This window comes from Notolepis coatsorum (genome assembly GCF_963971535.1).
Source record: "Notolepis coatsorum genome assembly, chromosome: 20".
NCBI classification, from domain to species: domain Eukaryota; kingdom Metazoa; phylum Chordata; class Actinopteri; order Aulopiformes; family Paralepididae; genus Notolepis; species Notolepis coatsorum.
In genome coordinates this window covers 49,849,894-49,864,999 of record NC_140184.1, presented here as the reverse complement: position 1 = coordinate 49,864,999, position 15,106 = coordinate 49,849,894, and the positions used below count along the sequence as shown (strand labels likewise).

Here is a 15,106-nt window from a genome sequence, read left to right as displayed (position 1 = left end):
GAAATTACTTTAGCTTACACTACCTGGGAGGTGGCTAAACACCGGAGCGGTACCACATGCTCTCTCTCTCTCTCTCTCTCTCTCTCTCTCTCTCTCTCTCTCTCTCTCTCTCTCTCTCTCTCTCTCTCTCTCTCTCTCTCTCTCTCTCTCTCTCTCTCTCTCTTTCTCTCTCCCTATTGCGCCCTCCGTTAAATGTAAATATAAATCTATTCCCTTGAGTTATACCATGGTCACGGTTTAGCAAATTCCTAGTAGGGTTGAGAACGGCCCGATACATATATAGATTTATAAATGCACTTGCATTGCACATTTGAGTTTTAATAGAACTTGAACCGGAACACAACTATGGGTAACACTGAGGTGTTGAGGTATTTCTGTATACTAGAGAATAGTGGATATGACTGATGATAAATGACTGATGATAAAGGTAACACTTATTGGTGATTTAAGGAATTGTTTGACAGACAATGAGAATGACAGTGTTGTTTAAAAGACATACGATGGTCTCTTCCAACATGCCTAGACATGTCTAGACAGAGGTTAACAGGAGAATGTTTTTCTTCTCACATGCTTATACTTAAGACGCCAAATATGTATAAAGACATAAGTAATCACAATGTACAGTATATAATACTGGATAACTACATTTAAAAGGAAAATGCTATTGAAGTGAACCAGGGTATCCAAAAGGGTAGAATGTGTGTTGCAATGATGAATATGCTTTTGAATTAATAACAAGAATGAGATTATAATTGAATGTATTAAAGTAATGTAACTAATTGAACTGAATGATTATACAATGATGATACAATGATGATACAATGATTGATTGATTATTCTGTGGAATAAATAAACGTTGTTGAAAGACAACCGGGAGGACCCAGAGTCAGTAACATCGTGTCTGCACCTTCCTTTGTCAAATGACTAACTACAACCTGTTTCATAGGTGCGTGTATCAGCCGGCCAGTTTGCTGGCAACCAGGGAGGGTTTCCTCTGAGGCAGGTCCTGGGGGTGGGGATGTGGTCCCCTGTGATCTCAGCCTTTTCTGGTGCCGCTGTTGGTAGCTGCTTGTTCTTGATTTTGGCTTTAGCCATGTTGTAGTCCCCCGAATCAAAGTACTTTTGCTGGAAAAAGAAGACAATGATTTAGAGGAGTGTGGGGGGGGGGGGTCAATGGATGCACTTTAAGTACAGCTAAGCTGAGTTATACATGGGGGAATTCCTGTCTAAACACAGTTGTAAAGTGATTTTAAGTACAATGATTAAGAAATAAGCACAATTACAGTATCAAATACATATAATATAAAAATCATGTATATACATTTATTTTTATAAAAAAGGAAACAAAAAAAATTATAAAGGCCAAACCAAAATCAACATTTATCCTAAAGTGTAGCAGTCTAAAACTATTTAAAAGTCATTTTAAAATAGACACCGTGTCTGACTGTCTGAGGCTCTCGGTTTAAAACATCAGAGATATAAGAGATAAGATAAGATAAGATATTCCTTTATTGATCCCCTTGGGGAAATTCAGGCATCATAGCAGCATGGGGGGGGGGGGGGGGGGTACAGGTAGTAAAACAACACAGTGTACAGGTAGTAAAAACAACACAGGCAGTGTAAACAATTGGTCAATATGGTCAATATAATTTACTAACTGACTGGCTGAAGAAATATTCACATTATTCACAGTGTCACATAAGGTGCAGCATGCATGAGGTAGTGTTATAATTTACTATAATTTATCTACTGAGTATACATTATTCACAGTATCACGGTATCCAGTAGGCACTGACTAGTCCAACACCAGCCTTGAAAAGGGGATATTATATCAATTCTAAACTTCAACCAGTTTAGTGAGGCTAATATAAGGGTAATATGATCACGTTGCTTAGATTTGGTTCAAAGCCTTGATGCTGGATTCATTACGAGCACTAGTTATAGTGAGTGAGTGAAAGAGACATTCTGGATGATAATGTCTGAAAAGTGAAAAATAATAATAACAATACATGGGAGTAAATTACCTACTGTTTTTCCAGCTAGCTCAAAGATTTGATAAAAGCAATCCAATTCAAACTGACATCTCTATAAATGTAATGGAATGACTTATTATGTGGTTAGTGTGTAGATCAGTAGGTTTACATCATGGTTAAGGGCAGTAATTTGAGGAACATAATCAATTATGAATGGTAATTACATTACAGGACCTCTCACAGTAAACTAATCTAATTCAATTAGGGCTTCAGTGCACTTGGTTTAAAAAACCAAAGCTTTGCCTTTATCTAAGAAATTGTGTATTTCAGTATTGCAGATACTGAAATATGTCTCAAAAATAGCAGAGCTCTGCTTTAATGTTCAACATAAGAATCACAACAGACTACACAGTAGCAGAACATTTAAAGCGTGTGTCTAGTCACCCTAATACTGCATCTATCTGCTGTGAATGTTTTTTGTCAACAACCTGATCTCAGGAGTATGGTCATTTATTGTGCTACTGGTGCTACCAATGCTACTGGTGGACAGTTCAGCTTAGGCCAAAAATAGCTAATTTGCACATTCCTGTTTCCAAACATTTGACGACTTATATCAAAAGCAGGACTGACAACATATCCCAACAGCACTGATCACAGCCTACACTTGTGGCTCTCCTGCTGTGGTGCTGACTACTTATCCAGACTTATCGGTTTGGGAGTTGTGTGCTTTTGATAAAGTCATGAAATGTTCAAAACAGGGGACTTGAGGAATGCTCAAACCTTGGTGTATGAGCCGTTTTTGGCCTAAGGATACACTGGTTACTCACATTTTGCCTGTAAACCAATGCTTATGTTCAATTACTGTCAGGCAAAACTGGATTGCTAGTACAGACTGATTTCTTTAAATCAAGCAGTTGGCCTCATGGCTAAGAGAAGAGGAGCACATGTCAAATGTCTGTTCATTTTATTCATTACATGTTACAGAATATAGACTACATATTGTCATGCTTTATTGAACCTGATTAATCACAAAAACGATCTATAAAATGTATGTGTTTTGTGTGTGTTTTCTGTGCGTTTCCATTAGCCTGTTAAATGCAATTTTATCTCATCTTATAAGCTATTGTACATAATATGTGCTTTGATAATAAATGTGGCCAGATTTTAGAGACAAAGCGGTTTGTCTGGATTTAATTGTGTTCAACTATAATAGGGAAATTGCCAAACAGTGGTCAAGAATGACTGTAATGATGATTGAGAAGTGCTTGGATCAGTACTCCGATTGGCCGATCCACTTAAAGTAACAATATAAAAAATCTCCCATTTTGTTCTCTCTGTGGCGATACATGGTATTTGCAAGTGTGTTTGTGGACCTCACTTCCCAGAGTTCACTTGGAAACCAAACTGTTGCTTGTGTGATTGAATTGATTGATTGATTGAAAACTTTATTAACATATTGCAGAATGGGTACAGTACAGTACAGCTCAATACATACAATTGTTAAGGGGATGCAGACCAGAGAAAGACTTTCGTCTTGTTTACATCAGGGTCCCCCATTTTCAATTCATCATAACATATATGACATACACAACATACAGGTAGACAGTACTGCTACATCTATACATTTATGACATACCAGATTTGCAAATACAGTACTGTTTGTGATACAAAAAGAGTCAAGAAAAGAGAGTATATACATTTGACGTAGAAACTGTACATTGGAGGAGGTTGGGTAGGTGGGGTGGGGGGGAGGTTGGGTATAGTGGGGTGGGACTGTACATTGGAGGTGGTTGGGTGGGTGGGGTGGAGGGGTTGGGTAGGAGGGGTGGGTGGGGGACACTGTACAACTGTACAAGCAAAACTGTACATTGGAATATTGACAAAACCATACTTGGTCATTTACTGTACATTGGAGGGGGTTGGGTTAGGACATTTACAGGGGCCAGTTTCGAATTGCAGTCTCCCGTAGGTGTTCTTTGAGAGTGGTTTTGAAAGTGGGTAGTGATTCACATTCCTTTACAGCTTTGGGTAGGGCGTTCCACATTGATGTGGCATAATTGCGAAACGTGTTTAGTCCCTTGTTTGAGCTGAATCTGGGTTTAACATGATTTGTGGAGCTCCCTCTGGTGTTGTGATCGTGGTATTCACTGACCTTTGGGAAGTATTTTGACATGTACATGGGTACCTTGGTCGTGTAGTGTATCTTGTAGACCAGGCCTATTGCAAGTTGCTGTACTCTGTCGTCTACTCTAAGCCATCCTAGGTTGTAAAAGTGGGCAGAGGTGAGGTGGGTTCTAGGAGTAAGGTCAAGCAGTAGTCTGACCAGTTTGTTTTGAGATGTTTGTAATTTTGTTTTTAGCGCCTTTGAGGTGCTTTGGTACCATGAGGTGCAAGCATAGTCGTAGTACCCTTGAATGAGTGCTCCTGCCAGAGTCTTCAGGGTATTCTTGTTTACCAAAGAGGAGATCCGGTACAAGAATCGAGTTCGTTGGTTGACTTTTTTTATTACCTTGGATGCCATTTTGTCACAGGAAAGATTTGCCTCTAGGATGGAACCTAGGTATGTAATTTCATCTTTCCTTGTGACAATAATGTCACCCACTCTAACTGAGAAGCCGTCGGTCTTGCTGAGTTTGTTATTTGATCCGAAGAGAATGGACTCTGTTTTGCCCATGTGTAATGATAGTTTGTTATCAGCGAGCCAGGTGCAGATTCTGCCGAGTTCTGAGCTGAGGGTTTTTTCAACCTGTAACTTGTCCCTGTCAGAGACCAGCAGGGCTGAGTCGTCTGCGAACAAGAACAAGTTGCAGTCACAAGCTGACGACATGTCATTTGCATAAATTAGGAACAGTAGCGGTCCTAGTATGCTTCCTTGTGGAACACCACAGCTCACTGTGAGGGGGGGGGGGGGGGGTAGGGTACCGTTTACCTCCACCATCTGTTCCCTCCCCTCAAGGTAGGATTGCATCCAGCTCACTGATAGACTATCAAAAGTTTAATTGCTTTTAGCTTGTCAATCAGAATGGAGTGATTGACAGTGTCGAAGGCCTTTTGTAGGTCCAGCATGACCATGCCGCAGTATCATCAGGTGGCGCCGATGCTCACCATTTCCTCTGACGTTCTGTAGTTCTATCGCTGATGGTTTACCTTCATGTGAACGTCAAATGACCCCCACTGACAACTCAACCCCTTCTGAAGACATTTGTTTGAGATGACACCTGGTCCTGGTATACAACAACCCACCCCCTTCTGAAGGCGTTTGCGGAGCAGATCTGAGCCCCCAGGTTTGTGTCCCAGATTTGGGTACCGGGACTTCAGTTTAGCCTCCTCTGCCTTCTCTGGGCTGATCAACTTGTCCTCCACCTCCTGTAAGCACACACATGCCAGCCCCAGCCCCAGACCCAGACCCCGCACACACACACACAGTTGGAGAGAGAGACACAGGTACAGTCAATTCCATAAATATTTGGACATTGACACAATTTTGGCTCTGTACACCACCACAATGGACTTGAAATTAAACAATCAAGATGTGCTTTGAGTGCAGACCCTTTGGTAGAGATGCTCCGCCAAGGCAAGGTGTGTTGTGTCGTCACTGTAGGACCTGCTAAGTAACTTGGTTTTAGCTAATATACTGTGTATTGTTAATTATCTGCAGCTAGTAATGTGTGATTTTCTGTAGAAATTACATTAATACAAATAGATTTTAGCCAGCGACAGTAACATTATCAACTAGCGTTTAACTAGCTCATTTGCAGTAGTTGGCTAACGTTAGCAAGAAAGGTTATGGGTTCATACGTTTTGCTAGCTCTTTAGGCTAGTGACAAAACACAAAAATCTCAAAGGTCTCCCATATATGAAATGGATTATTTAAAATAATCCATTTCATATATGGGAGACCTTTGAGATTTTATAAAAATATTTTACTTTTACAAAAATTGTTGTACACACAAAAACTATTGTCAGCACTTTTTCCATGATTGCAAAACCCTGAGGAGTGAGATCTCCATCTCGCCCCTTCCTCCGAGTGACACAGAACCAGAATGTCTTCCAGGTAGAAAATAATCTTCATTCTCTATCTCTGGTGGCATAACGGCCGGTTCCAACATCATCACCACACAATTGTATGTACTGAGAGTATCCAAATGGCATTCGCTGGTACTCATAAACCACCGCCAGGAAGGCAAAGTGGAGAAAATTCCTGTGGGCCGGAAAGATCGGCACGTGAAAGTAAGCGTCTTTCAAGTATATAGCTGTGAACCAATCTCCTGGCCTGACAGAATTCAGCAGCTTCTGGACTGAGCATAGGTTCAGGATTCATCTCATCCCTCCCATTTTCTTGGGAACTAAGAAATAATGGGACTGTATATGCCCTTCATTCTGTCCGGTGGAGGGACAAAGATGATGACATTCTTTGATAACAGCTCCTGTACTGTATGTCAGCCGACAAGGCAAACGTCTTTGTGCGGTCTGATAACAGTCTGGTTCACTCCATTGAACAGCTGGTCATGAATAGCAGTTTTGTGACCTATCCTCAATGTTCTGTCTAACCATGGCACTAGACTGCATAGATCTCACCATGCTGTTGTATAATGTTCTGAAGATGAGCTGCACTATGTTAACATTGAATAGACCGCCTTGGCTTCTATGAATGATTATTACATTTATATAGCGCTTTTCTCTAGACTCAAAGCGCTCCCCACAATGTAAGGTGGAAATTGCCTCCTTCACTACCACTGTGTGTGTAGCACCCAACCTTGGGCTTACATAGACTTAATGGCTGCCATACACTAGCACCAGGCACACATCACACTACACAATGGCTGAACGGCTCAGGTGACAGGGATTGATGTCAGCCAAGGGGAGGGATGATTAGGTGGCCTTGATCTCAGAGACCTGATTTGGAATAATTTGGCCAGGAACATCGGGGAACCCCCTACTCTTTGCGATAGGCGCCCTGGGTTCTTTAATGACCAAATTCAGTCAGGACCTTGGTTTAGCGTCTCATCCAAAGGACGGCACTCACAGCTGTACAGTGTCCCCATCACTATAACAGGGGCATTGTTAGTTACTGACAAGTTCAGAGGACTGAGTGCTCCCTGCTGGACAACAACACACCACTTTCCGACAACTGGATTGAACTGGTCCGACCAATGGGAAACCTATGTGTAAAGGGAGGGCACAGCACCTTCCTGGGCAGCAAGCTTGGGAGGAAACACTGGGGATACCAGCCTCTCTGGATGCATGGGTGAGAACTGTGTCAGGTGACTGTGTGATGTCACCAGGGGGGAACCATGCAAACTCCACACAGAAAGGCCTGGGAGATCCCCCACCTGGGTACCTGGAATCGTGGAAACCTGGTCCCCAAGCGGGAATCTAACCCTGGACCTTCTTGCATTGCCGTGCCGCCTATTATAGCAGGTGAAAGGTAGAGTGCTGGTAGGTAGGTGATTAGTGCATGTGGAATTATTTCAGTGTGAGCACATACACACACAGAAGGTCCAATAGGCATGATGGGAACAAGTGCATTTTCTCTGTATCATGACTTTTACATGAGTTTAATGTCAGTATTGGGTCGTGTTAGATTGGAGCTGACATTCGTCAACATTTCATTGTCTTTAGTGATGCAACTCCCTGACTATGCATGCTGCGTCTACACAAGTGACTGTCTGATTCATCACAGCCACGCCTTTCCGACAAACCCTCATTGGTGTTTCTATCACAATCCATGGCGCTACTACTAATGTAGTAATGAATGAGTACATTCAGCAGGTCTTTATGACATGGTTTGAGTTTGACAGGTACGCTAACCTGCTTTTAGAGAGCGTTATGGCACTGAAATGATAAAGTTGACAATCTAACATGGCTGTTACCCTTACGTGAGCTAAACCCAGCTGTATCCATTCGTTTTTGCTGAGCTATTATGTCAACAAAGAGGGCCAATACAGCTGTCAGCTAACAGTGTAGCCAAACCAGTCTTGATCTTCAACCGCCGTTCTAAAATCGTAACGTTACCTTCTCGTCCTCCTCGCCAGTCTTCGTGTCCTCAATTTCCTCCAACATTTCAAAAATATGTTTGATCTCAAGCTAAATCAAGGTTTAGCTCACTAGTTGAACGTAATACGGCCAAATAATGTGCCCCCGACTTTCTTCACCCATACGAATCTCTCGGACCGTTTCCCACGGAGGTTTCCTTCGCACAGAATAGTACTATGGACGCCGACATTACGTCACATGCGGAGACACCATGCGCGTGACCTTTTCCTGCATTTGTGGAGATGCATCCAGCTGCAGCCCGGCAGACCATACTGGGCTCCTCCCACTGCCACACTGTCAGACCCCACACTCTCAGACCCCACGCTTTCCGGCCCCTCTCCCAATGGCTGATTTGGGTCACGAGACCGTCACAGGCCCGCTCAGCAGCGCCACCCACCCAATGGCTGAATTTGGTCACGAGACCGCCGCCATCTTAGCGCCACCCACCCATAGGCGGCGGGTGACCTGGACATTAGGGTAGAATAATATGGGATGTGTAACTGCCCCCTGGCTTGGTGGTGAAATAAAGATGCGGTTATGTTTCGTACAGGTGCGTTTATTTATTTTCTCTTTTTCTTTTGCATTTTAGCATAGCAGCACTGTAGCTTTTCTTTTGTAGTTGTCGTTGCACCGTGGTTGTACAGGTTGTGACGGTTGCACCGTTTGCTCCGTTTGCACCGTGAAAACTATGACAGTCAAAACACAAACATACACAATTAGTTATATTGTTCACAGTTCAATATTGTTCACAACAAAGCACCTAATGTGTTCAAACAAACATTTGAATTTAATGATATCAAGGGTGAACTCGTCTTCCATAATAAAAAGGGCATTTAAGGAAACTAATGATAAATAGTAACGTTACTTGTTCGGCAGCAGGTGCTTTTGATTAGAACCTAATCAGTCAGTGCACCACTTTACATGTCTACCACACGTAAATATAGACCTCTTCAACAACAATAATAATAATAATAATAATAATACATTTTAGTGTTCAACGTACCTTATTCCGCTTTACCAAGGGGTGTTAATTACTGAAGTAAGGTCCTTATATTCTATATAGTTCGCTGTCTGCTCCGACGTTGTCTCTGGGTTACTTCCTGTATTGGTTACACACAGGATGCTGTGACCTTTATACTATAGAAAAGACGAGCTCTGCCCCCATGTGGACACTAAATGAAAATGCACAAGCGGCACTGAAATATTCTTTTCTTAAATAGAAAGCTCAGTATTCTGAGCTAATAAAGAAAAGTTGATCATCTAGACCAAGGTAAATTAAAGCTTACTGATAATAAAGATGATAGGCATCTTTACCCTTGGCGGTCAGTTACAGGATGGACCTTGCGCGTAGCGCGCAACATTTTCCCTTTTTTTTTTTTGCTTGCACGCAAACGGTGCTGTCCAGGTTCTGATTTCATATACACACACACACACTACTAGGCTACTACAGCGAGCCCCACTCATTTCATATAGTGCAAATTAATTGTTCAAATGAAGGCATCCAATATGATTAACCATTGTCTTCCCTTAATGCATGAATGAATGAATGAATGAATGAATGAATGAATGAATGAATGAATGAATGAATGAATGAATGAATGAATGAATGAATGAATGAATGAATGAATGAATGAATGAATGAAAACTTTATTTAACAGATTGCAGAATGGGTACAATACAGTACGGCTCAATACATACAATTGTTAAGGGGATGCAGACCTGAAAAAGACGTTTGTCTTGTTTCCATCAGGGTCCCCCATTTTCAATTCATATAGACATTTATGACATACACAACATACATGACATTTATGGCATAGGGACATATAGGTATTTAGTACTGATACATTTGTGACATAAACGGTATTCAAATATACAGTACTGTTACCCCTAGATCCTGACAGAGTATATACATATGATGGGGAGGGGACTGTACATTAGGAGGGGGTGGGTGGGTGGGAGAGAAATATCCATACGGCGGGGAGGGAATATGTACATGCGGTGGGGATGCATGCGGGGGTACATGCAACAAAAAAAATGCAACGTTTCGCGCATCAATGATCTTTTCTGCTTTAAGTTTGTCTGTGAGATCACTTTCAATGTGAAGCGGACTCAGAGTTGACCGTCTCTCCTGGCGCATATTGTTGTTCTAGCCAGTTTCGGATGCGCCTCATTGAGAAAGGCCGTTCACAAGTTGCAGTGCCGACGGCAATGAAGGAAACGCTTTCCGTCATTTGGATCTCATCATGCTTTGAAAACAATGTACATAGTAGCTCTAAAAAGTTTCCACGGTTTGATTAACTCTGACTCAGTCTCATCATGCCCTCGGCCTCAGGTGATCCGTGTTATGCCCAGGCGGCATGTAACTTTGAATGGAGTTCCAGGTCTTGGCAACTCTCACGGAGAGGGCTGCTTTGCTAAATGTACAAGTCACCCGGTACAACAGTTCTGGTGAACCTGGAGGTGAAAAATCGGAAAGTGGGGGTGGGGCTAGACCATGGAGGGTTTTGAAGACCAGACTGGCATCGGTTAGTTTGATGATGTGGCGTGATTGGTTACTGCCTGCAGTCTGGAATGTTAATGGCCACCACACCTACTGCCATTGACACCTTGGTTGGCCGACCCTTGCGTATTGTCACCACCGGGCTGCAGCAGCCCATACACACACAATACCGTAGCCTAGGCTGCCTATAATAATGTGCAGACTGGGGCGTTTGGGTCGGCATTGCCTCCCCGTGCCTTATATACCCGCCGCCTATGCACCCACCCAATGGCTGAATTTGGTCACGAGACCGCCGCCATCTTGGGGAAACGGATAATAATAATAATGAGTTTTATATTGTTTAAAACTTCAACAGCAGAAGCTTATAATAATAATACTTTTAAGTTTTATATTGTTTAAAACTTCAACAGCAGAAGCTTATATGCTAACCATCAAAACATTAAAGAATATTTGGAGCAATTCCATAAACCTTTCAATATCATAGCAATATCCGAAACTTGGTTTAGCTCTGAGAAAATAGTTGATATTGAGTTGAATGGATATGAACTCAATTATATTAACAGGATTGGGAAAAGAGGTGGGGGTGTAGCCCTATATATAAAAAATAGCCTCAAATATAAGGTTGTAGAATGCATGTCAACTACCATTGACAACTTGATGGATTGTATCTCAGTAGAGATCTGAGAAACGTGATTGTCAGTTGTGTATACAGAGCTCCAGATTCCAGCATTGAAGCATTCAAAGACTGCATGGAGGTGTTATTTGCCAAGACTCAGAAGGTTACATTCATCTGCGGGGATAAATCACTGTACATTCTATATTGCTCACTAGTATACCATATCTGAACTACTGTGTGGAGATTTGGGGTAACACTTATAAAAGTAAAACCATTTGCTATATGCTATACACTACAGTCTATTGTGATGTGGTGGGTACGTATGATGGTAATTAAGGAATTATTATACATGACTATTATATGCAAGTAGGCTATGTCTAAGCTATTTTACAATATTATACATGAACTGCTTGTTTTTTTTTTATCCGTTTATTACTTGTTTTTTATTATTATTTATTTTCAATTTATGTTCGAAATAAATAAACTCATTCATTCAAGATATTGTGTGAGCAAAAGTATAGTTACTGGCTGTACAATACTGCTGTAGGCCTATAATACTTATGTAAATAAGTAAGGCAATTGAAATATATCTGCAGTACAGCTCAATACACACAATTGTTAACACATTCCCTGCCACGCAATTTGAGCATATTATACCATTCTCTGCCAGCACTGTAAGTCTATGGAGATGTTCACCTTCTTTGCAGGGCTATAACTTTTTTAATTGTATTGCTAAATTGACATTACTATGGCCGATTCAACATCGATTATCTATCGTTCAGGATGTAGGAACGTTTTATTTTTTCATTCATACGAAAATACCGTCTAGAATATAAATATGTTTTTATCGTTATCTGCAGTAATTCCTAGAACGTGAGATATAGGCATAAACGCATATATAGATTATCAAATGCCGTTTGTTGCCGATCCACGCTATATTAAAATGTTCAACTGTACATGGTCCTAAACATTATGACTGATCATGCGCGGATGAACGGAGGGTCGTTTATAATTCCGTGATCGTCGTTAAATGCTTTATGTAGTATGGGTGATATATTGATCAGAGCAGTTTGCATGGATAATAATAAACAAACAGGCTGAAAGTAACGTCAGCATCCTCTTACCGTTCGACGATGAGACTGGAGGAAAAAGATCCCACTTATTTGACAGCAATCGCCTAAATCCATTTCCGGTTTGTATAATCATAATACACGGCCAAATCGTATAGATTATTGCGTTATGGCAGTGATCGCTACACACAGACGTGTGTCTACAGTCCCGCAACAATATGTGAGTGGCCGGACGCATTTCGGAGACGCACCGAGATCGACTCGTCCATTTCCGGTTTGGCAACTCGCCGATCATCCACCGTGGGGCAGTATTGAAGCGTTGCAGAGTTGTGCCGGCTCACACTGCATCAGACCAGGCTCCGTGAGGGAAATATGAATAACATGGCAAAAAAATGAAATATGATCTCAATAATGTTGTACGCCGTGGATTGGCAGAATTAGCATGAACTTGAAACACGTACAACGTTTTTGGTGCAGGATGTGTTAAGGGGATGCAGACCAGAGAAAGACTTCCATCTTGTTTACATCAGGGTCCCCCATTTTCAATTCATCATAAATGTACAGTTCCCTCCCCCTTGTATATATTTACTGTATGTCACAAATGTAACAGTACTGCATTGAGGTCTTTCTCTGGTCTGCATCCCCTTAACAATTGTGTGTATTGAGCTGTACTGTACCCGTTCTGCAATCTGTTAATAAAGTTTTCAATCAATCAATCAATCAATCAATCCCGCACAGTGCAATACTCCTCGCTTCCATTGGCTGATTTGGGTCACGTGACCGTCCCACCCAATGGCTGAATTGGAGTGTTGCACTGCGGGCATTGGCTGATTTGGGTCATGTTGCACTGCGGGATTGATTGATTGATTGAAAACTTTATTAACAGATTGCAGAATGGGTACACGTGACCGCCACAGGCCCTGATTGATTGATTGAAAACTTTATTAACAGATTGTAGAATGGGTACAGTGACAGATTGATTGATTAATTGAAAACTTTATTAACAGATTGCAGAATGGGTACAGTGACGATTGATTGATTGAAAACTTTATTAACAGATTGTAGAATGGGTACAGTGACCGATTGATTGATTGAAAACTTTATTAACAGATTGCAGAATGCAGTACAGCTCAATACACACAATTGTTAAGGGGATGCAGACCATGCAGTACTGTTACATTTGTGACATACAGTAAATATATACAAGGGGGAGGGAACTGTACATTTATGATGAATTGAAAATGGGGGACCCTGATGTAAACAAGACGGAAGTCTTTCTCTGGTCTGCATCCCCTTAACAATTGTGTGTATTGAGCTGTACTGCAGATATATTTCAATTGCCTTACTTATTTACATAAGTATTATAGGCCTACAGCAGTATTGTACAGACAGTAACTATAGAGAGTGTGCTGACCTACGGTGTGTCTGTGTGGTTCTCCAGCTGCACAAAGGCAGAGCAAGAGGCTCTACAGAGGGTGGTGAAGGCGGCAGGCAGGATCGTCGGGACTCCTCTACCAAACATCACCTCCGTCTTCACCTCCCGCTGCCTCCACCGCTCCAAGTGTATCATCAAGGACCAGTCTCACCCAGCACATCACCTCTTTCAGCTCCTTCCCCCAGGGAGGAGATACCGGTCCATACATGCCAAGAGTTCAAGATTTAAGAACAGCTTTTTCCCCCAAGCAGTCAGACTGTTAAACGCTCATTGACTGTCCCCTCACGTGCACCATGCACTTACCTGGACTTGATAATCACTGTTACCACTCATCATGCACTTTATTTAAAATATTCTGTTATGTACAGTGTTATATGTGTTGTTCATGTATGTATATATTGTACTACGGTCTGTGGGAGCTCCCCTGAAATTTCACCTGTGAAACTTAACATTCAGACAAAGTCACAGAAGATTACAGACTGTATTAAGCCCAAACTGAGTAAAAGATCACGTTCTGACATTGAAGATGCAGAGGAAGCTTCATTGGAGGAAGCACTGACAATAAGAGAGGTTGACATGAATCTAACATTACAGGCCATCAATAAGAGACTTGATAAACTGGATATGTTGGACTTGATGATGCAGGAAATTAAGAACCTCAAAGAAAGCTTGGAGTTCAGTCAGAGACAAATTGATGAGCTGGTCAAGGATAATGCTGAGCTGAAAGGAAAGGTGGAATACATGGGAAACAAAGTAGACATAATTGAGATAGACAACAGGAAGTTGAAGGAATCTCTTCTGGATGTACAGTGTAGGTCTATGCAAGACAATCTGGTTTTTACAGGGATAGCAAGAGAGAGAGCAAGGACTGTGAAACAGTCATAAGGGAGTTTATGTCAGACCAGCTAAGACTGCCTAGGGACACTGTTCAGAACATCACCTTCTCTAGAGTACACAGAATGGGAAAACCCTCAGGGGACAGACCACGGGCAATAGTGGCTCGTTTTGAGCATCACCAGCAGAAGGAGCTTGTCAAGGGTAGGGGCAGGGAGTTAAAGAACACCACCTTTGGCATGAATGACCAATTTCCTCCCGAGATCAATGGAAGACGTAAGCTATTATATCATATCATGAAAGAACATCGAAGCCTAAACAAACGTGTCGGTGGATAGACTATATATCAACAACCAACTGTTTAGGGACTCCAGTATCACTCCCTGGTTATTCTGAAACCCATTGAGACTATTGCCTTATGGTCGGTAGTAGGGCTGTCTTAAATACTTCGAAGCTTCGTTCGATGGCACAAGCTTCGAACATTAAAAAAAAATCGAAGTAAAAAAAAAAAAAAAAAAAAAATCAAGTTTTTTATTTTATTTTTATTTTTACTTCGGTGTGTGTGTGCAGGCACGTGCATACATAGGGGTGAAGGGGTGCCCGGGCACCTGCCTTTTTCATTTTTCATTAGAAAGTGCCCTT

General features: G+C 41.7%; 1 protein-coding gene across 1 annotated transcript; it reads right to left on the bottom strand.

Moving 5' to 3' along the window:
* Positions 1–955: 955 nt before the first annotated feature.
* On the bottom strand, positions 956–8,036 carry LOC311246872 (cAMP-regulated phosphoprotein 19-like; the record flags this gene model as incomplete). Its single annotated transcript, XM_084337113.1, is given in 4 exon segments — positions 956–1,014; positions 1,017–1,125; positions 5,217–5,339; positions 7,989–8,036. Coding segments are annotated over 4 exon segments (339 nt in total).
* Positions 8,037–15,106: the final 7,070 nt, after the last annotated feature.